This window comes from Triplophysa rosa, linkage group LG1 (genome assembly GCF_024868665.1).
Source record: "Triplophysa rosa linkage group LG1, Trosa_1v2, whole genome shotgun sequence".
Lineage (NCBI taxonomy): Eukaryota > Metazoa > Chordata > Actinopteri > Cypriniformes > Nemacheilidae > Triplophysa > Triplophysa rosa.
In genome coordinates, this window is record NC_079890.1 from 15,169,487 (window position 1) to 15,193,833 (window position 24,347).

Consider the following 24,347-nt stretch of genomic DNA (forward strand, 5'->3'; position numbering starts at 1 on the left):
CTTGTCTCCCTTGTATTTGTCGCATATCAGTGACTTAATATCCGGTGCTCCACACTACCCTCAGTTTCCGGTTGTAGAAACTACGGCAACACGCAAATGCAGAAGTGGTTATACAGCATCTGGGATGCAGCATCTGTTGTTCTGTTATACGCCCTTTTCACATGATGTCACGCATCTTCCGTTCTGCCACGAAGCAGTGTATCGTTACTTCCGCTAGCACTCCAGTTCATAAGGTGGCGGTAATGCACCTATAAGCTGGTTTGCCAACCGCCAGTAAAACTCAAGAAGAAGAAGAAGTCACTTCCGCTAGCGCCTCAGAATGGAGTTTACCAAGTCCATTGCACATCTGCCACAAATGCGGCTAGATGATGTACAACGTCTTGCAGACAAATTTTCGCTAATGACAAGATCAAAGCTAGAGAAAGGATACAAATTCTTTGTTGAACAGTACCTGTTTGATTATGAAGGTAAGTGTTTTGTTTTCTTTTTGTGTTAGCGAAGGTGCTAGGACAAATACTTGAATACGTGTTCTGTCAGTTTTTTTTACTGTTGTTAAATTCCAGCATGACGGCAAAACGGAAGTTCTTCTTCTTCTTGTTTGTTGCAAGACGGATGTTATGATACACTGCTTTGTGAAAAGGCGGAAGTTAAGTGACGTCATTGTGAAAAGGGCCTATTATGGATCACGATTACTCTTGAATCGTAAAGAAAGCGTAAACGTAGGCCAAATGAGGCAAGCAGACTTATAGACAAATTACGAAATAAAACAAGGATTAATATCAGCGTGGCGTTTTCTAAATGGAGAGAGCTTCGCGACCAACTTGGACTCGACAGAGACTCCGCTCTCGCATGTGTTTTAATAGACAGGTAAGCACATTTTTTTTTATTGTACACGAAATACTCATGCACAGATTATTTGAATATTTATGAATGCAGTTACCCTATGAAATACAGTATATGTCACACAAAAATATGTAGCCAGTAACGTTACTTGTAAATATTGTGGGTTCGTTCAAATTTACTTTTTAAAACGACGACTGTATGACTGTTTTAAACAGGTAAAACTGTGTAGCATTACGCTACCAAATCAATGGACAAAGTCCAATATCAGTCACGGGCTAACGTAGCATTACAGTCAGCGTTTCTTGCAAGCTAATTCATTACGATGACATGAAATAAAATTCATTCATTACCTCGTCCGTGAACATGATGGGCGATCTCCATGCGCCTCTGGATGGTGAAAACGACATGTCCCATAATTCCACTCTCCTACATAACGTCATTTAGCTTCGCCTTTTGTTGTTGTTTCGAAAGTGTGCCATCTAGCGGTCAAAATATTCCATATTGTGGCTTTAATGTGTCAATAAGAAATGTCACTACAAATTTACAGACATTCTTTTCCATCAACATTAGTAAACAAGTGAGACTTATTGCTAAAATGGTAATTTATCTATTCTATTGTTGTTAATTTTATTATAAATAATCATAATTAATCATAATTATAATAAACATTTAGTCCTTATTAAAGGTCCAGTGTATGAAATGTAGCGGCATTTAGCGGTGAGGTTGCGAATTGCAACCAATGGCTCACTCCACTCCTACCCCTCCCTTTCGAAGCAAATTACGTCACATTTTCGCTTCTTTACCGAAGGAGATATCATATTTACGAAACGCGCTCTGTAGAGCAGTTTTTGGCTACTGTAGAAACAACATGGTGAATTCCATGCAATGGGACCCACGGTGTATGCAGATAGAAATAGCTCATTCTAAGGTAATAAAAACTAGGGCTGTCAAACGATTAATCGCGATTAATCGCATCCAGAATAAAAGTTTGTGTTTACATAATATATGTCTATGTATTGTGCATATTAATTTTGTATTTATAAATACAAACACATACACATGAATACATATTTAGGAAATATTAACATGTATTTATTTATATTTACTAATAATTGAAATTATATATAAATGTTTATTAATTTTTTGATTTTCCTTAAATATATGCACGTATGTGTATGTGTTATTAACTACAAAATTATTATGCACAGTACACAGATATATATTATGTAAACACAAACTTTTATTTTGGATGAGATTAATCGCAATTAATCGTTTGACAGCCCTAATAAAAACATAACGCTTCATTATGTAAGGTCTTTATACACCTCTGAAGACATAGTTATGTATGTTATATTGCATTTCCGTCAATAGATCCCCCCCACATTGGACCTGTAGGTAAGATTTCTGTATTAATAGAAGTCCTAAAAGATACAGTATATGGCCCACACAGAGATTTGATCTTACAAATGAGGCATACTTGGAATAACCTACCTGGAAATCTGTATTGATATTTCCATCAGACATATCAAAGCAAAATATTTTTTAACAGTTTTTAGTGAGGCATGTAATGTGCCTCTGACTTTTGCATACTATAGTAATGAGATTATTTCCCCACATTTCTTATCAGTCAGTTATTAGAGTACAGTAACTGTGTGTGCAGTCTACAGGTTACTAACATGGCTGTCCTGTGTTTGTTAGTCCTGGATACAGCAGGACAGGAAGAGTTTGGAGCCATGAGAGAACAATACATGAGGACAGGGGAGGGCTTCCTTCTCGTCTTCTCTGTCACAGATCGGGGAAGGTGAGCAAGGTTTCACTCGCGTTTTCTCTTAACTTTCACCCTGTCTTCCCCTTTCCACTACATTACATCTCTCAGTTTCGCTTTCATCTTGTTTGGGTCTTCTTCTTTATTTTTATATCGCCCCTACCTTCATTCTTTTTTTTCTAACCGTCTTGTGTGTAAATTTAGAGGCATGCTAAGTTTTGTGTCTGTGAAACATGCAGCCTCATGCAAATGTAGTGTACATTTGCACTCAACTGAGTGTACAGTTGAGAAATGGGGCGTGTGTGGTATGTTCAGCCGTTCGGTGTGTGTTTGTGCTGGTTAAAGTTCTTCCCACTTTGTGTTTATGCTGTAAACAGTCTTTCCTTCCTTCGTTTACATTACCCTGCTCGGAGCTGATGGCTGAACAGACTCTGTCACAACGTCTCTGGAGTCTGTGACAAGTATTTCCTCCTCCAGAGTGACATTTAAACTGCTCTGCTTCCCTCTGACTGTTTTAGTATAAGAGACCCCATAATAATGTCCCACACTGCTCTCCATATGATGGCTTCTAGAAGTCCAGTGGCGTTATTGGAAAGTTTATAGCAACGGCATGAGAACTGAGTGACCTCCTGCCATCCTGTGTGCTGTAGTGCAGTCCTGTGGCCTGAGACGGAGAGATAACTGCTCATCAGCTGGGAGGGTGGGCTTGTGGGTTTATGGAGAGGAGGAACCTTTTTTGGGGGGGGGTGTATGTGTTTACTTGTTTTTATTATATTTGCGAGCAGGGCCGTCGGCCGGGAACTGTGAAAAGGGGATGGTTCCTCATTTATTCGTGATTTATAGCCTAATCATTGGTTCTGGGGAACAATTGGCTCAACAGAGAGCAATATAGTGCAAATACAGTAAAATCTTTTCACCTCTTAGTAAAACCTTCTCTATGTTTAAGAGAATATTAAAGGGAGAGTTCACCCAAACATGAAAATTCGGTTGTTTGTTGTCATTTCAATTCTGTATGACTTCCTTTCTTCCTCAGAACACAAAAGAAGATATTTTGAAGAATGTTGGTAACCAAACAGTGCCGGCACCCATTCACCTCTATTGTATGGACACAAAACCAATGCAAGTGAATGGCTGCCGGTTAACAACATTCTTCAAAATATCTTTTGCTGTGTTCTGCAGAAGAAAGTCATGGAGTATTAAAATGACAAGAGGTGAGTTAAATGTTGAACGATAAAAATGTGAACATTCCGTCATCATTTATGTGTACTTCCAAACCTGGCCTTCTGTCATGGAACGCAAAAGTCTGATGATGCAGATCTTTTCGCTATACGGAAAGCCTGCAGCGACCATAGGTTGTAAATCTAAAAAGAAAAAAATGACAGAAGTTTAATAAAATTTGTCCCTTTGTGTTTTACATACGATACCTTTATCTGAGGAACAGAAAACAAAGTTGTCTTTTTACTGAAAGCTTTCCCCTCTCAATTGTCATTCACATATGCAAATCTTTAGACCTGGTGCATGTTTGATGCCATTGACAACAAGCATTTGGTAAAACACTTTTTGAAAACAAGAGTTTTCTGGAAGCAAATCTGAAATTTGAGAGGTACGTTTGAAATAACATGAGGATGAGTAAATGATGACATCATGTTTTTTTTCGGGAAACTGTTGCAGTACTTCAGGAACAGTTATCTTTGCATAGGCCTGTGTATGGCACAGTTTATTGTAAGCTGCACTGCTGTAGAAATGTCTTGTAAATGGGTTTTGTGTCCTCAGCTTTGAAGAGATCTACAAGTTCCAAAGACAGATCTTGAGAGTGAAGGACCGGGACGAGTTTCCCATGATTCTAGTGGGCAACAAAGCCGATCTTGAGCAACAGAGACAAGTGAGTGGCGTAAATCACATCAAGTGCTTTAGCTTGAGACAGCTGAACCAGTACTGGAATGAACTCATTGAATGAGTCTATTGTTTGTAGTGCATAGTATCACTCTATATTTATTATTGCTTAATGACACAATTACATATATGCGCAATACACAGAACATAATAGTACATTTATTAAATTCAGTCATGAAAATCAATAAAGACAATTGTTGCTAGGGGGTTTAGTATTTCTGCTGTAGTGGCAAACTTGTGTTACACTGCCACCCAGTGGAGTAATTGCCAGAAACGGACATCAACCTGTTCTAATGAATTGCATAAACTGGATTTTTTTTCTTTCATTTGCCTTCGTTTTCATTACTTTGAAAGGTGGTTTATAATAAGTATATTGTTTTATTATCGTCATTAATATTGTTTTAATTTATATCAATTTGCGAGGTTGAGATTAGTAAATAGCTGGAATAGAATAGAAAAACTTTATTGTCATTGTGCTAGCGCAACGAAATTGCATTTAAATTAATATAATTTATTTTTTAGGTCACCCAAGAGGAAGGTCAGCAGCTAGCCCGACAACTCAAAGTTACATACATGGAGGCCTCTGCAAAGATCCGTATGAATGTAGACCAGGCTTTCCATGAGCTGGTCAGAGTCATAAGGTGGGTTTGCATTGCAGGGTTTTACCAGATGGTGGCAGCACAAACATAGCAGCTACAACATTTGAGGCTATGTTCAGAATAAGTGATGGCATACTGTATGGCATACTGTGCAGTTAATAGTGTGTAAAACAGTGCATTATGCCACGATAAACATTTCAGATTTTTGTTTTGAAGTTGTTATATGGCATCCTTTCAATCAGATTTGTATAAAAATATATTTATATTTTTAAGAGAGTTTAAAACTACTAATATTGTGAAATATTTATTTAGATTTTATAATAATAGTAAATATTAACATTTAATATTTTTACTATTTATAAAATATGTACTTAAAATAATATGTAAGTATCTTAAGATATTATGTAAGTAACAATATAAATATTATGTTAAATATGTAAGTATTTATATGGTTTAACTACTTGTCTCTGTTATAGAATAAGATGAGCATACGGGCTGTATAAAATATGTTATTCGGATCAAAGCATCAGTAACAAATGAACACTACAGTTGTGCCTTTTATTTTTTCAGTCAGGACAGAAATACGGGTTAAATAAATTTAGTTGGAAGCCATATATAGCTTGTAAGAATGTACTGGCACATCTAGTTTGTAGCTTGAATGACGCATATTTTGTATGACTGTCACATCACGTCCTGATTCCTCTCTCAGGAAGTTCCAAGAACAAGAGTGCCCACCCTCGCCGGAGCCCACACGCAAAGAGAAGGATAAGAGCGGCTGCCATTGTGTGATTGTCTAATTGGCCTCTCACTGCCGCCACTCACCCAGCTGCTGTCACCAGTCCCCGCCCCCCACCCTGCCTTCTGACATCACATCCTGTGTGGATGAACTCGCTGCCTTTCTACATGTGCATGTCTTCAAAACAGCAGTCTCTCTCATAGCCTTATCAGGGGCATTTTAGACCCCTAGGACTTCACTACTAGAAGAACCAAACTGACAAAATCTTGATCAAACTCACCATTCTACCTTCAACTAGAGTACTGACATCAGTGTGACTTATAGAATATGGTAATCGTGCCCCAACACTAAACATCGCTTCTTACAAATTTGCTATATAAACACGAAACAATTCCTTTTTTGTATTATGAAGGATTTTTTTCTCTTACCTTGTGACATTTGTACTTTTGCCGAGCTCAAAAGACAAAACAACATCGATGGGATCGTTGATGAGTAAAGTCACAGATCTTATATGAGTAAGATGAAGCTTTGTGTGTGTGTGTGTGTCTCGTGCCATATTTGTTTTTACTTCCACGTGCTAAACAGCAGTTGTACATAAATGAAGATCTGTGTCAGTTGAGACTGCCATGATAAAGATTGATGAGCTTGTTTGGACATGCATTAAAACAATAATGTACTCACATATATGTACATAGATAGCCTTTAACATATTGCCAATGTTACCCTTTGTCAGCAGTGAAATCACTTTCATCATTTTTTCATGATTTTTGCCGAGATGCCGTTTTGATCTCATGATCTTTTCAATGTTCTTTGTAAGGCTTCTTGGCAACATTCATTCTGTGATCTCCGATTGTGATTTGTATTATACGTGTAGCCAGATTGTTCAAGCTTTCTTGACTCCCAGATTTCTACAAACTATCGTCAGACTCAGGTTGCTGCATTTATGCTGTTTTTACGTCATTCTTACAACGGTTGCTCTCGCAGTTCTAGTGCACAGTAGGCTTTCTGTTCTGTGCTAAGTGCCCCACAAAAACAGATGATACGGAAAAGTAGACTCTGAAATCATTTTTCTTTTTCCTGGCCTTATATTTCAATTCACTTTTACACTGATTTTGTTTCGTATCGGTTTTAAAATGTATTTAAAAGACCGTAACGGCATGAGGACACGGTTGCTAGGGCACTGAAGAACAGTTGACATACAGACATCTTTTAAGTATTTTATCTTATGTATGAAAATTTGTCTTTTGGTTCTCATCCAGTGCGTTTAATATCATTCGGCAGAAGTACGCAAGACTGAAATCCACATTCCCTCGACAGTGATCTGTTTTAATATGGTTTGACTGCAAATGAGAAGTTGATGCATCTGTGACACTCACACTTAAATCCGATATTGCGCCATGAATCATGTGACTTTATACTCCAAGGGTTCATGTCACTATTGAGTTATGTCACACCTTTTATGTTTCGTCTGTCTTTTTTCAGAGTGCATTTCTGTATGAGGGATACAAATAAACTATTTTAGTTTTGTGTTTCATCTTCATATACAGTAAGAAAAACGATGGAAGTGATCTTTTGAATGGACATGATTAAATGTTTTTACTATATACTTTTATACATTATTTTCTTATCGGACTAGTTAATGAGTATTTTTATATGTTTGTAAGTGAAAAAAAAATGCTCTCGCGGCACAACTATGTGTATATGTAAAGAGGAGTATTTAATTATCATGGTTTGTTTTTAACTGACAAAAGGCCAATGTATGTTGAACTGTGGCCCTTTCGTGCTTTTGGTGATGCGAAGCTGGCAACCACCCTCCTACTCAAATAATCGTTCACCACATTACCCATAATTCAGTGCATCGGTGAAAGCTTATCCAATAATTCAAACAGATTTTGTGAAAAAACAGTTCCTGTCCTAACTAAACCTTGAATATCTGTTATCAGTAAAACTGATCAACGTGAAAGGGAAAGCTTTTCTAACACTATGTGGGCTTGTGCTGTTCAGTATGAATCCTGGTTTAGCTAGTGAGAATAGAAGCACAGCAGAGAAAGAAACAAGTGAATGACTCTTCCTCTTCATAGTGGAGTCTGTACATTTGATCTATACTGTGGGGTTTTTTTTGTCACACATTTCCCTCTGCTGTATAGCCTCTGGTGCTATAATAAAAACGGATTAATCTGTGATGCATTATTTTGCTTTTCCTTAGGAAACATGATGGAATGTCCCACTGTATGTATAAATTCTTTTAATGGACATACCAGTGTCACTAAGTGAGAAGTAGGTTTTTTTAACTTGAAGTTTATTCCCAGTGATTTACAAATTGGTCAAAATTATAAGTTATAAGCATGACAATGGCACAACATTGTTTTGATTGTTATGGCTTTTGCTGTTTTTTGTCACTGAAATTGTGAGAGTGTTACAGCAGGTTATATAAAGCAGCACGGAGGGGTTGTCATTTATCAGAAAATATGAACATGAAATGAGAAATGCTGTTATACTCAGACAGATAAATAATTAAAGTGAAAGTGATCAAAGCAATTAAGTCAATGTTTGTAACGACAGCTACATATTTTATTTTTTATATAGTTATATTTTGTATGCGTCAGTTTTATCTAGCAGTTGTAAATCTTAGTATTTAAGTCAGCATTAAAGCTTATTTCTTAGTCACGCCTTAAATTGCTTATGATTTATCCTTTATCGAACTTTGGAAATATCACTCTCCTGTTAATGAATTTGGCTGTAACCCTTAACTTCAGTGAAAACCGTTCTGCAGATTTCTGTACTTCCAACTGTGCAGCTACAGTTTGAAAAGGGCTTCAATATGACAATGCCAACATGCACAAAGGAATGTCTATAAAAATAATATTTACTAATATCAGGTGTGGAACGACATTGCTTGCATAAATCTGAGACCTGAATCCGACTCTTCTGGAAGATCAACTGTGAAATCACCAAAGCTGTTAGGAAGGACTAATTCTCTTTTCATTCCAGTAGTTTTAAAAGAAGATGCTCAGTGGTGTTCATGTGTTCACACATACTTTTGACTTTTATAGTGCAAGGCCATTTACAAGTGAACAGTATTACATTCATGTACTGAATGATACATGTTGAGCAATGCTGATCCATCACATTCAGGAATTTTCAAGCTGATTTGGAAAACAAACTACGTTGGAAAACAAGCACAATAAAATTCATAAAGCCAAGAAATAAATAACGCATGAAGGATCACTGTGGTTAAACCTCATATTCAAGCGTTGGTCTCAGAACTCTACTTATAATAAAACGTGTGAAAGTCTTTTTTTACTCATGTGGATGAGCACTCTGTACCTCAGAGCTTCACCCATAGCAAAAACAATTTTACTATACAATTTAACAATATTACTATAGCAACTTGCACCTTGAAGCTGTGATGTACTGAAAAATACATCTATATTAAATCATTAAAAGGCTAAATGAAAGATCTGATCACTAGTAGTTTGAACTTTTTAAAATGATTTGCTCCTTTGAGAAGTATCATTACTTTAATACATTCCAGGTGTTAAATATGGCCCAAATGGTATTTGAATTTTATTACCTCCCATTTATTACATTTTATCCAACTGCCATGGTGTCAGATGCAGACATCCTCAGCAACTTGTGTTCTCTCGAGAACATTTTGAGTTAGTGAATTTGGCCACAGAATCCGTTCCTTTGTTTACTGAGTGACAGTTGGACTCTCCGGACCTCCTGCCTCTTTTCCCCAGAAGTGTTTTTCTCAGTCCATTCGTGCTTGGTCTGGTCAATGAGTTTAAATCTCAAACAAGCCCCACAGTAAAATCACTCTTACTGTATTTATAGATTTTCTTTTGCTGTTAGACACATGCTAGACTCTAGACTGTATTAAATGTCTAGACTGTAAAAAAATGATTTTTTCCATTTAACAACAAAAAGAGGATAAACCATATTCATGCTAGAATTTGTATTTTAGAAATTCCTTCCATGATCCAAAATACCTTTGCATAGCAAATGTCACGATATAAATTCAGTAGCCTGCTGTGCGTATCAGTCAAATTTCAGCACATTTTTATGCTTACTAATATTTACATCGTAATTATTCATCTACAACAAGAGAAAATTGTGACCCGCAGTCTTTGAAAACCAGGCTCAAATCTCATAATCTAGTTGATTTCAACCATTAATTTCAGTCGTTGACATGGCCTTCAGTCAATTTTAAGGATAACCTGTTAAAGTTACATTTCTTTACATTATGTAGAAAGCTAATAATCATCAAAAAAATTACTTTGGCTGGGTTTTCACAGACTGGGTCACAATTTATTGAGCTATCTCAATAAATTGGATTTCCTACTATCTATTATATTTAACATTAATAACAAAAAATAAAACACAATGAAACACAATTTTACAACAGTGCCAATCCAAACGCGCGCGCTCACAGCGAATTGAACATCTCAGAAAGGCGTTTCCCCTGTTACGCAGCTAGTGGTTCAGTCCACCTAGTTTAAAACCCCCAACCAAACCATTAACAAAGGTCTCGCGTTTCTCCCGTAGAAGCGTCTGAAAACGCTTACTGTCAACGAAGGGTGAGGATTTAACACAAGAAACTGACGATATATTACGGTTGGCGGTCGCTGTATAACCGCGCATTTGAGCATGGACGGATTGAGCAACAATAAGAGCATGTCATACAGTCGGTGGAGTTATGACAGGTGAGTACACCGTTATTTTGTAAACACATTGTAGTAACGTATCCTGATGACAAATAAAAACCGCGACAATAGACGTCAAAACGCACACGGCTCAGTCAAGCGAACTGCAGAAGTTGAGTTTGAGGAACAAGAATAAACGCCGTATTTACATTGTGTTTCGAATGAATGGCATTTGCGCTTCACACCACAAATACAGAAACACCTATTTTGTATTTGACAGACGAATGAAGAGTTGAAAACAGGTTAAACATATTTGACGAAATGCATTTTCTCGGTTGTTCTGTCAGGGAATTAACGTGTATTAAAAGCACGTGCTCTTTAAAGTGCATCTCTGGTGTATTTATCAAGCTGCCTTCAGCATCCTCTCATCTCCACCGTCAGCATCCCCGTTCCCTCCAGGCATCATCATATCTGCCTCCGTGCCTTTCCTTATAAACCAGCAGATGATGCTGGAGTTCACTGTGTCCGAACCATATTCAAGGATTCAGTCAAACCCTGGATGCTATTGGTATTCTGAGCTTGCGCCCTCACCGCTCCCCAAAGAGACTACGGATCCTCTAGTCTAACACCTTATTTCTCCAAGGCCACGTGCTACAGAGAAGCCGGGATAACATCTAAGAGCCCCCCCCCTCCTATTACACTCTTGTCTATCTCCTTTGAGACCCTTCGGCTGCCTCAGTGTTGGTGGATGTATGCGGGTGATAGGGCATGAAGAGAAATGGAGAAAGTGTTCCTATGGTAAAAGATAACAGATAAGTGCTTCCAAACAAAGGGAATATAGCTCCGGCTATGATGAATGGATGAAAGAGGCAATACCACAAGCTCTGACAGTGCACATCAGCCTGGAGTACATCAGATCATACAGTGGTTTTATCAGTGTGATACTAGGGAACACAGGCTGAGGTGAGAGAGACGAATCTGTAGAATGTGTCATTCATCTGATTCTAGATACTGTAGTTCTACACTGTAGTAAAAATTAAATAGTTTTCAAGTTACAGCATTTTCGGTTTAGATCCGTGCCAGGATGATGCACTCAGCTGGTTTTGGATTTAATTGAGCTGGCACTGGTTACACATTCATTCAGTACATGCACGTAGATGCATTGCAATTGACAGCTGTGCTCATCAGGTTCAGAGCTGCTCTCAGACGGTCTAATCAACAAGAAAATCAGGAGCTATAGTTTTCAGCACAGGCACTTATTTTAATATCCAAATTTACGCATTTGCCGACTTACAATGCATTCAAGGTACACATTTTGTCAGTATGTGTGTTCTCTGGGAATCAAACCCAAATCAATGCTTTACCAGTTGAGCTACATTTCTATTTTTGTCAGCGAGGGGAAGGGGGGTGGTCCAATTATCCGAATAATTGTCAAGTAAACCCATTAGAACGGACCTCAATGTACCTCATAGTGGCCATTGAACAGCAGTAAATCATGCCTGTTTCTTCTTTCCCACATGTGCAATATCAAGCAACCCATCCACAAAAGCCGTGTAAATCGGTCACTTATAACAGAAAGCATGCACATACCGTCCGTCAGGTGGTGTGCTACTTTAAAATCAGTCGAAGATGCACATTGTACATTTTTCAATGCAGCTCATGGACTGAATTCCAATATATTGGATAGCTCAGTCAATTACACCGAACATCTGTTATGTAAGTGGAACCATTGTGCAACTCAAAGCCGTGCACTCGCCAAGGCAGGTGTTTGATTTACGGGATTAATTCTGTATATCTGTTCACAGTGGTGCGGGCCAGAGTGATCTTTGAGGTTGCTTGGGGGAAAAAGAGGCGTTAGAGACCTTTAATTTTCTCACCAAATGAACACTTGGAGTTGTGAAGATGTTTCCGGTTAGAATGGAGGTTGTGATTTAGAGGCTTAGTAGCACCGGGCGCTTAATCATCAAATCGGCTCTACTAATGACACTGATTTTGTATTGGCAGATGATAATGCATGACCTGTCTCTTGATCAAGATTTTAATGAATCAAAACCGAATAATTAGGTGTCCGTGTCAGTCAGCGGTTAACCTCTGCAGACAGTAACCTCTCAGTAGAGCAATTTATTTAAGACCAAGTAAATAAGAGTATCCACCCGCTATCGACCTCTTGGAGCTTAGAGACCTTAGCGTGTCACAAGGGAGCAGATTTATAAGGCTTTTGTTGGTTCTGCTCACACTGCACCACAGATTTACTGCAAGAACAGCACACGGCTACGTGCACGCTCGCGGATCTGTTGTCTCGCCTTCAGGTCTTCAGTTTGGTCCCTTGAGCTGTGACCCCTGACACACTATAGACCCATTTGAATGATTTGGCACCCGTTTCTGTGGTAACCAGTCACCAGTGGCAGAATCTAGGTAAACCTCCCGTTTGCTGGAAGATTATGAGGGGAAATATGTAGATTGACATGTTCAATGCCCATTGTTTTCATGATGATGCTAACATCTCATGGTTTACAGTAGTGAGTAACCAAACCTGATGATAGGGGTATCTTAATGTCAGATTTTCACTACACAGTTATCGTGGCCATTAGTAATCTCTATATAATATACATTTTTTGTTGGTGTTTGGACATACATCTCATATCAAGCCTATTTATTTCCAATCCTCAGTTTTAACTTCAAGCTGCATTAAACCACTACTCAACATGGCTAGAGGAACACACATCAGGGAAATGGTGAAATTCATATTAATGCGGTTCTCTATCACCATCTCACTTCCTCACTGTAGGGTGAGAGTATGATGTAAGCCGTCTGTCCCTAAAGGATGCTGAGAGGCACAGGACTTACTGCTGCACTGCTCTAATTACTTTTCTCAGAGATGCAGAGTTTACCCTGGGAAATGCAATCGCAGGCTGGAAGATGTTAAAACAGAATGTGTTATAGCAACAGCGAGAGATACTGTATACGATACTGTGAGAAACTGTGTCCTTGACACATAAATTATAAGGCATGATTATTTCTCTTCAAAATCAGTTTAAATAGTCTGAATGGTTGTGATTTAATTATGCCTAGTTGCTCATCCACACGTTCACTTCAAGGCCGGGAAAAATAGATGATAATGGTAAAACAGACTAGTAGTGTGATTAGGGTTGGGCATCGAAAATCAATTCCAATTTGGAATCGGAATCGAAAGGCTAGGAATCGGATCGGAATCGAAAGGAATAGGAATCGGATACTTGAGATTAAAATTTGAATTCCTCTTATCAATTCCTGTGTGCATATTTTCAGAAAAGTACATGCGTTGCATGATCTGCTGATATCTCAATAAAAGCCCTTATGAAAATTATCGATATTTTTTACTATAGTGAGCATAGTTTAGGTATAGAATTTGCATTAAAGCACAGGAATCACAAATTAACCATAGTTGCATTATAGTAACTGCAGTTTAACCATGATGTAGTTCAACTATGATAATACAAATTGTAATAAATCAGAAAAGGTGTGTTTCTATGTGTAAATATACACAAAACGGTGCTCATAAATATATACAGGTGCTGGTCATATAATTAGAATATCATCAAAAAGTTGATTTATTTCACTAATTCCATTCAAAAAGTGAAACTTGTATATTATATTCATTCATTACACACAGACTGATATATTTCAAATGTTTATTTCTTTTAATTTGATGATTATAACTGACAACTAATGAAAATCCCAAATTCAGTATCTCAGAAAATTAGAATATTACTTAAGACCAATACAAAGAAAGGATTTTTAGAAATCTTGGCCAACTGAAAAGTATGAATATGAAAAGTATGAGCATGTACAGCACTCAATACTTAGTTGGGGCTCCTTTTGCCTGAATTACTGCAGCAATGCGGCGTGGCGTGGAGTCGATCGGTCTGTGGCACTGCTCGGGTGTTATGAGAGCCCAGGTTGCTCTGATAGTGGCCTTCAGCTCTTCTGCATTGTTGGGTCTGGCATATCACATCTTCCTCTTCACAATACCCCATAGATTTTCTATGGGGTTAAGGTCAGGCGAGTTTGCTGGCCAATTAAGAACAGGGATACCATGGTCCTTAAACCAGGTACTGGTAGCTTTGGCACTGTGTGCAGGTGCCAAGTCCTGTTGGAAAATGAAATCTGCATCTCCATAAAGTTGGTCAGCAGCAACGTTGTTGATGTTCAAATCACCAAAACAAACCCCTACCCCCATCTTTCGCTTTCGTCAGTGCTCGGCTCGGCTAATGTCCTTTCCTGTGCACTGTGCACCTTACTGCTGATTGGCTACAAGGTTGTTTTAGTACTCGGCCCGACTCAGTTGTCTAAAGCGTAATTCGGAAATCGGTTCTCCCACCTTTAAGAAAATGTGTAGTTTTTTGACACTGTCTTCTCTTAATTTGAGGCATTTAACATTATCCATCATAACATTGTTGTGCAAGCTATTGTTTCATGAGGTTTTATGCAAAACTGATCTGTTTATCCTTTTGTGCATTTTTACACAAATGCTCAATTCATTTAGTCCCAAAAGTGTTACAATAATAGATCAAATTGAACCCAGAATTTGTATGTGCTATGTATTTTTATTCTTATTAGCGTATTGCATATTAGCAACACATTGGAATAAATTGTTAGGCTTGTTAAAGCAGAGTAGACTTGAAACTGGTATTTGGGACACTGAGGTGCAGGGGGCTTCCATCAAGAGCAGTGGTTGCCTGGTAACTGTAAACAGCTTACAGCTATTAACTAAATGATTATTTTTTAAATAAAGTAATTGTTAGCACCTTTTGAGTGACAGGAAAGAAATGACAACAGGCCAGGACTCAAACTAAGGTCAGTTAAAGCCACAATATGGAATATTTTGACCGCTAGATGGCACACTTTCGAAGTGAAGCGAAGCTAAATGACATTATGTAGGAGAGTGGAATTATGGGACATGTCGTTTTCACCATCCAGAGGCATATGGAGATCGCCCATCATGTTCACAGACGAGGTAATGAATTAATTTTATTTTATGTCATCGTAATGAATTAGCTTGCAAGAAACGCTGACTGTAATGCTACATTAGCCCGCGACTGATATTGGACTTTGTCAATTGATTTGGTAGCGTAATGCTACACAGTTTTACGTGTTTCAAACAGTCATACAGTCGTTGTTTAAAAAGTAAATTTGAACGAACCAACAGCATTTACAAGTAACGTTATTGGCTACATATTTTTGTGCGACATATACTGTATTTCATAGGGTAACTGCATTCATAACTATTCAAATAATCTGTGCATGAGTATTTCGTGTACAATAAAAAAAATGTGCTTACCTGTCTATTAAAACACATGCGAGAGCGGAGTCTCTGTCGAGTCCAAGTTGGTCGCGAAGCTCTCTCCATTTAGAAAACGCCACGCCGATATTAATCCTTGTTTTATTTCTTTGTTTGTCCATAAGCCTGCTTGCCTCATTTGGCCTACGTTTACGCTTTCTTTAATCGCCAAAGAGTAATCGTGATCCATAATAACAGAACAACAGATGCTGCGTCCCAGATGCTGTATAACCACTTCCGCATTTTCGTGTTGCCGTAGTTTCTACAACCGGAAACTGAGGGTAGTGTGGAGCAGCGGATATTAAGTCACTGATATGCGACAAATACAAGGGAGACAAGGGAAGGGCCATTTAAAATTTCTCTGGATTTGCACATTCTTGGGAACATTTGGGATAATGTAAGTACACAACTGCATGAAATATATCACACTGTACAAGTGATTTTTGGATATTTCATAACAAAATTCTTCCATATTGTGGCTTTAAGGTGCTGCTGTGGGAGAATTCCGCCTACATACTGTCTGTATCGATGGTTTCCATTTATTATGTTGTCCAAAAATGGTGGGGAGGGCTTTACATTGTCCACTTTGAATGCAGTGGACTCACAAAAGATTGTGTAGAGAATATGAAAGTCAACATGCCAATGTCAGTTTTGCAAATTCTAAGCCATCAGTGGGATGTATTAAACATGTTAAAGATGTTTCTTAATGTCTTTAGAGAATTATTTTTGTTATGCCAAAACAAGACTCCCGAAAAGGGTGATATTTTGAATATTAGATATTATTGATTGGATATGATTTGTAATGTCCGATGCAGATATTAAGAAAGCACTGTGGCCGATTGGCCGATAAGAGGCTGATATAACACAAATGCAATTAAATGAGTAAATGAGAGACATACAGAAAATTGGTGAATCTAAATTAGTAACAGACTTGAACACATGAAGAGGTCCACACATGACGTTATATTAATTGTGGGCAGCTAAACATGGCTTAATATGAATAAAATATAGCAATTTAAACATATTATTGATACTTACCATACAATTTTTGTATCTTATTATCCACCTTACACGACCCATTTTACTGTGGTCATATATCACATTAATAAGTGGTAAATGCCTGCTTTACATCTTAGTAACATTTGCTAATGCTAATGTGCTGTATGGCGGCCAACAAGAAATAAAATATCATCCATTTGTAAAAATATATTGGCCGATGTGGATAATTAAAAACGTCCAAATATCGGCTGATATATCGACCACGGCAATATATTGGTCTATCACTATTTTTATTTCACTGCTCTTAATGCAAAACAGGTATTTCTCTCATATTCGCTTCATCAGTGATACATAAAACAAAATCCCAGAGTCTGCTGTAGATTTAGCATTGTACAGGAAGCATAAAGTGTCCGACTTCCCCGACTAACCCAAGCCCCCCCCCACCCCCCGCTTGCAACCGGCAGATCTCGCCAGCCGATGGCAGGCTAGCATGGGTCAACTTGAACAAGCCTGCTTGGCTTGCTTTGGCTTCTTTGAACTTGTACTTCAAGGAAATCACAGTTAATTCTTATCGAGTCACACCGCTGAAGGGCACTAATCAGAAATTTAATGAAAAGACCCAGTGATGCCTTTAAGAAGTGCTATTTTCTTCTTATGTTGATGTGTTTCCTATTGAAACTGCCTGTTGATTTAGATTGCAAATATTGCTATTAAGAGTCCTAAACAGTAGCCAGTAGCCTTTTTTTCCTATACAACACTGCAAGTAGCAAATCTTCTTCATTGCTGTTAAAGATTGTATTTGTGGGAGGGACATTTTATTCCAGATGTAGCATTTACAGTAAGCATACATGAGATTAGTTTAGAGTCTTTTGTATCAGGTATATACTGTATAGCACTACTATAGATTTGAACACACTTCAGCAAATGGAATAAAAAACCTTTACCAAATTTATTTAATCTCATTTGATTTTCACAAAAATCCTAACACATCGTTGTCACGTAATGGGGCTTATGTTGTCTAGTTTTACAGAAGAAATTATGATGATTAGGATTTTGTCCAGATTTAATTTCAGAGCAAGCTTTGTTAAGCATTTGTTCTGCATTTTTCTAAATAGTTGTCTTGTTCTTCATTACTTCAGAGCTGCATGCCATTTTTTGGTGTTGTTAGTTTATTGGTACATTCTGTTTTCTCTTGATTATGTGTCACTCTTAATAACTGAAGGGTCATCAGTGGTGGATGTGTAATCCATGCCAAGCCTTTCATTAAAAAAAAACACGCCTGTGTTCACTACATGTTGTTCTACAGACAGTGGCTTGACATCATTCACTCAGTTTCTTCTTTTTATTGGTAGAGTAACACAATTGACATCAATCACCAGATATCATTCTATGGGGAAGATGCTGCATGGACAGCAACGTCATACTTATTAGTAAGCAGAAGTCTTTGTTCTTCATGCAACAGATAGAAAGTCATTCTTTATTCAGTATTGATTTAGCGTCTGTAGACATACACTCTAAACAAATTCTGTAGAAATTACAGTATTACTGGCAGCAGTTTACCATAACTTACTGTAGAGAAGATATAGATATTATGTGTCATTCGTTATACTATGGTTAAACACTTGTACAGAAATGTTTACTGTGTAAATGTGTACAAGAAAATGTCTATTGTAAAGTATTGTAATTCTTTGTTACTTGTAATCTACAATTCTGTCTCATATCTGTCATACTGCCATGTTGGTCGGAACAGCACCCAAGTTTTTCACCTACTGTTGCACTTGTATATATGGTTGAGTGACAATAAAGGGATTTGATTTGATTGATTTACATTTATGTAATTTACTGGCAACAGTTTGTTCAAAGATAAATTAACATTAAACATTAACAAGTCTTTATCTTTACAGAAAAAAGCTATAAAATAACAACCTCATGCAAAGCATTCTGGGAACCAAAATTAGAAAAAAACAGAAAAGGTTGATGAGGATTTCTGTTTCCCAGAATGCTTTGAGGCTGTTATTTTTTTTCCTGTAAAGATGAAGAGACTTGTTGATGTTTAATGTTCATTTATCTTTGAACAAACTGTTGCCGATAAATATAAATATACAGTAAGTTACTGAAACTAGCTGCATAACTACAGCATTTTTTTTTACAGTGTAACACATTCAATCTGCTGTTAACAGGGTGAGAAAAACATTAGAAAATGTTCAAGGGTAAAACTATTAACAATGACGTAAATCAGTTACAGATGAGTCAGATGAGACTAATTCACAATTGTCAGCATGCATCACCTATGATAGAAGATAACTGGTAATGTTATACTAGTTTTCAAACATCTAACAAAAACTCAAAAGAGCCCTGATAATGTGCTGGCTGAATTATGGGTACTAAATTAGAAGTACGCACTGCTTCAGCCTGAAAAATAATGACTGTTTATAGAACAGATAGTTCCTGTCCTGGATGCTGATTCATGATAAAGGCCAGCAATGTTCTCTTTACTGGCATATTTGTATAACTTTTACTTTTGTTGTATGACAACATTCTGTTACTGTGTTTACATGTCAAAAACTATATCGTCTAGTATATGGTATTTAATCATTTTAATTTGTATATAGTTTTTTTATGTTTCAATCTTTTTACTCAACGCTTTGCAGCTGACCTCATCAACAATAACCAGGACACACCATGGTCTCTTACGTGCCCCCATTGCCATTATAAAGCGTTAACAAAAACCCCACATTGTTGTTTTCATGTCTGTACATTAATGCTCACAACTCTGACTGATGCACCTTATTACTTCAACTATGAGCATGGGCACTGTAAGTAAGTAAGTAAGTAAGTAAGTAAGTAATATTTGTTTCTATAGCACCTTTCAAGAGCAGTGTCACAAAGTGCTTTACATCAAAATTATAAAATGAGAAAAAAAATAGAACAAAAGTAAAAACAGTTTAGACAAAAGCAAGTTTAAACAAGTACGTTTTCAGCTGCCTTTTTAAAATGTCCACAGAGTCCACAGATCTTAAATTCAACGGAAGAGCGTTCCACAGCTTAGTTGCAACTACTTCAAAGGCACAATCACCTCTTGTCATGTGGAACAACTAGCAGGATCTGATTTGAAGATCTCCGATTGCTGCTGGATTATAGGGTTGCAACATCTCTTTTATGTATACGGGGGCTTGACCATGCAGTGCTCTGAACACCATCACCAGAATTTTAAATTGAATTCTAAATTTAACAAGAAGCCAATGTAAGTAAATAAAAATTGGTGTTACATGAGATCTCTTTGATGACTTAGTTAAAAGTTTGGCTCAGCATTTTGACACTTGTAAGCGTTTCAGGGATGAATTATTAAGTAAAAAGAGAGTTGCAATAATCATGGCGGGAGGAAATAAAAGCATGGATAATCATTTCCATCTCCGCAGTGGTCACAACTGGCCTCAATTTCGCGATGTTTCTCAATTGATAAAAACAATTTCGAACCAAATAATTCACATGTTGATCAATGCTGAAAGCTTGTCCCATATGAACACCTAAATTCCGGAGGTTAGTTTTAACAGAATGTGATAAGGAACCAAGACATTCCATCACTTTAGGGAAAACACCAGTAGGGGCTGAGATAAGCACTTCTGTTTTTTTAGAATTTAACTGCAGGTAAATGTTTGCCATCCAGACTTTAATAATATTAATACAGTTTAAAAGAGTGGACAATTTTGTAAATTCATGGGGCTTAAAAGAAATATATAATTGTATATCGTCTGCATAGCAGTGGTAACGAATACCTTCGAAATGAGTTGCCCCAGAGGGAGCATAAAGGGCAAAGAGCAATGGAGCCAAAACGGAACCCTGAGGAACACCACAGGACAGAGGCGCTATTGATGAGGCATACTTTTGAACTCTTACTGAAAAAGACAGATAATCAGATAGGTTTGAAGAAAACCAATCTAGAGCTGTTCCAGAGATTCCACCCTGCTGTCTAAGTCTCTCAACTAATATACAATGATCAACTGTATCAAAAACAGCCGTAAGATCCAATAAAACCAGAACAGAGCATTCTCCTGCAACACCTTGCATTAACAAATCATTTATGACTTAAGAAGAGCAGTTTCAGTTGAGCGTATGCGACGAAAACCAGATTGGAATTCATCGAACACATTATGAGCATCTAAAACAGCTGTGAGTTGATTTACAACCACTTTTTCCAGGACCTTAGCCATAAAAGGTAACTTAGAAATAGGTCTAAAATTTTGGGGTAAAGAAGGATCCAGGTTTGTTTTCTTTAAAATAGGTTGAACAACAGCCCATTTAAAATACAATGGAACTTGACCAGATGTTAATGAATTATTAATTATGGATGGCACACAAGGACCAATCGTGTAAATAACATTTTTAAACAGAGCAGTGGGTATGACATCTAGAGGACTAGAAGACATTTTCTAGAAAAGTACTTAATTCTGGAATCCTTAACCAAGTTGTTGAATTCCATTAAAAGTTCTTTTAAGTACTGATAGTGAACTAATAGACGAGTGGATTTCCACAAATGTTCGGTTTTACGACACATACTGTACGTTTCAAAGAGCGGACACTATCATTTGGTCACTGCCTGCTTTTGCACGTCCTGCACTATTGCACAGTTAATGTCTCTTTAATTATTATGTTTAATGTTCAATATTTTTATATGCTTAAAGCTTTATTAATAATATTCTTATCAAGTATATTCTTCTGTTTATTTATTTTATTTTTCAAATGTCGTTGTTCTGCACCATTACACCAAGACAAATTCCTTCCACAATAAAGGTGATAGCTATTTTATCTTTAAAATATGTTTGCTACAAACTGGATAGGTAAAGAATAAATCATAACCACAGACAGAGCTGATGAATGCCAATAAATATAGCTTTATGAACAGCCACAGGATAAGTTCTGCACCTTCTAACATGAACAAGGCATTTGCAGTTTTTAAAAGCTTAAATTTATGGCAGCACTTATTATTCTGAAACTGATTGTATCTGACACCAGTGCATGTGGACAAAATGAAAAAATGTAATATGGTCTGATAAGTAATTGCTCAATGTTCATTTTCTACATCCAGGAGAAGAACGAATCATGCCTTCAACCCACAATGTCAGCAGCTGTTAAACAGGGTGGGGGGCTGGCAGTCATTTCACAGGAGTATGTGTTATGATTGCTTTACATGGCCTTAGAACTTGTCTAGAACTTTAAGTTCTAGATTCGGTCATATTTGGCCACTTTGCATTTTTTGCTAATTGATAGCAATGATAACTAGAACAAGTATGCATTTAGTTTCTGCTGGGTGTTTGTTAGTGAGAATGAAAGACAAAGCAACAAAACAATGGCTAACTGTATTTTAAGGGTCAGAGACAGGTTAGAAAATGGTGTAAATATAAATTATTTTACTTTTACCTTTATCTACTCTTAAAGGGATAGTTCACCCCAAAACGAAAATTCAGTTATCATTTACTCACACTCTTGACATTTCGAACCTGTAGGTTGAAGATATTTTGAAGAATGTTGTTATGAGAAAACTATTGGTCCCCATTGACTTGCATTGGCTTTGTGTCCATACAATAGAAGTCAATGGGGACCTACGGCTTTTGGTTACCAACATTTTTCAAAATATCTTCTTTTGTGTTTTGTGGAAGAAAGAGGTTTAAAATGACAAGGTGAGTAAATGATGACAGAATTCTCATTTTTGGGTGAACTTTCCCTTTAAATTTCACACATGAAAGACCCAACTTTACTCGATCTTGGTGTATTGCAGGGCATTTTACTGCTTTGTTAGAATAAATTGCTTTGTGATCCTCATTTGCAAAATCAATGAATGTAAATGTTCTTGGAAGGGCTTTGAATTATACTCAGTTTAAACATAGAAAAGTATGAGTTATGAGAGGAATTTGTTGTGAGCTAAAGAAAAGAGGAAGTATGAGCAAAAGAAGTAGTGGTGTTTACAATGTCATTTTTCACATTTACTTGAGACATTAAATCATATAGTGAGTAGGCTAATCTAGCAGCATTATGCTACAGTTGTTTTTATTGGTTTTAGGTGCTATAAATCAGAATGACAAGTCACTGTAAAATGTTTTTGTTGCCCTTAGGACAGCTCAGATACTTCAGCCTAAAACTGTACCCATTGGTGCTTATTATGTTGTTGTGCCATTGATCTACATACTGGTAGGAGTAATGTTCTTAATTGGGATCCTAGGAAGTATAATTTTATATCACAGTATCTATTGCAGGGTTTGACATTAAGCTTTGTCATTCACAAATATTAATTGTCCGAAGACAAAAAATTATATTTTATTTGAAGTGTCAATATAATTGTTTCGGATCCTGATTGGTCAAGTTTGCTTATAAGCGTTTTGTCCGCAGATACAATAACTTACGTTATATGTTACATACATATGGATAAATTAGGGCCATATAATTTTTAGTTTACCTAAATTTGTTTTTGTGTTTTTCATTTTTGGACTATACAATAGACAAACATTTTGTCCACTGTTCATAGCACTGTTATTATAATTTTTTTTCCAAGTTAAATTGTCCGGTCGGGCAAGTAAATTTCTCTATCACTTGCCCATACAAAACATTTACTTGTCCCGGACAAGCATTAATGTCGAGCCCTGTAAATTATATGAAATATATTAATAATATTGAATAATGATATGGTGCAATATTATTGTGCCATTATAAGTTAAGCTTTTATCTCGCTCTTTGTGTCTCATTAAAATTCATGAACTTGTTTTCCCGGTGTGTTAATCAAAGGTTTAAGAAATCACTTACAAAGGGCCAACTTTTTGCCAGTCATGATGATCATTTCGTGATTCACCTTCGGCAGATAAAAGCAACATTTGTCAAGTACATCTCTGAGCAAAAATCTGCTTGTTCAAGAGAAACTCTAAAGAAACCGTGTCTATGAAATCGAAGCAGCAAAAAAGGATACAAAATGACTGAGGTCCAGCTTTGGAAACAGCTCACAGTATAAATTAGAATCTCATTTATGGCACAAGAGGCAATTTTCCAGGCATTGTTCCCTTTTTGTTCATGTGTTCTGAAATAATTTATTTGTTGATAAATCAATTGCTTTTACTCTATTTGAAAAGGTTGATTTCAGCTCTCAGTCAGGTTCCAACTGGCATTCAAAAGCAATTGACTACCACAAGTCTCATGGATTGTGGCAGACTGAACAATTTAAAAGCCCAACAATAGTGTTTTTGTAAACTAGATGCTGGATCTCTCTCTCTCACTCACTCACTCACTCACTCACTCACTCACTCACTCACTCACTCACTCACTCACTCACTCACTCACTCACTCACTCACTCACTCACTCACTCACTCACTCACTCACTCACTCACTCACTCACTCACTCACTCACTCACTCACTCACTCACTCACGAAATTTAGCGGCATCTAGCGGCGAGGTTGCGAATTGCAACCAATGGCTCACTCCACCCCACCCCCTCCCTTTCGAAACACTACGGAGGCTGACACAGCACTAAGATGTCGTCACGTATTCGCTTCTTATCCGAA

General features: G+C 37.2%; 2 protein-coding genes across 4 annotated transcripts in view; both read left to right on the forward strand.

Moving 5' to 3' along the window:
* Window positions 1-7,958, forward strand: part of rras2 (RAS related 2) — a 37,412-nt gene extending 29,454 nt beyond the window's left edge. Inside the window, exons 3-6 of the mRNA XM_057339742.1 lie at window positions 2,542-2,644; window positions 4,382-4,490; window positions 5,024-5,142; window positions 5,810-7,958. Coding sequence (XP_057195725.1) covers window positions 2,542-2,644; window positions 4,382-4,490; window positions 5,024-5,142; window positions 5,810-5,897 — 419 coding nt within the window. The 3' untranslated portion in view covers window positions 5,898-7,958. The remainder of the gene's footprint in view (window positions 1-2,541; window positions 2,645-4,381; window positions 4,491-5,023; window positions 5,143-5,809) is intronic.
* Window positions 7,959-10,351: 2,393 nt separating this feature from the next.
* Window positions 10,352-24,347, forward strand: part of tub (TUB bipartite transcription factor) — a 103,246-nt gene continuing 89,250 nt past the window's right edge. Inside the window, exon 1 of one of the 3 annotated variants that reach the window (XM_057330558.1) lies at window positions 10,352-10,542. In XM_057330558.1, the coding sequence (XP_057186541.1) occupies window positions 10,487-10,542 (56 nt within the window). In that variant the 5' untranslated portion in view covers window positions 10,352-10,486. The remainder of the gene's footprint in view (window positions 10,543-24,347) is intronic. The other 2 variants (XM_057330576.1, XM_057330571.1) reach the window with 2 other exon arrangements.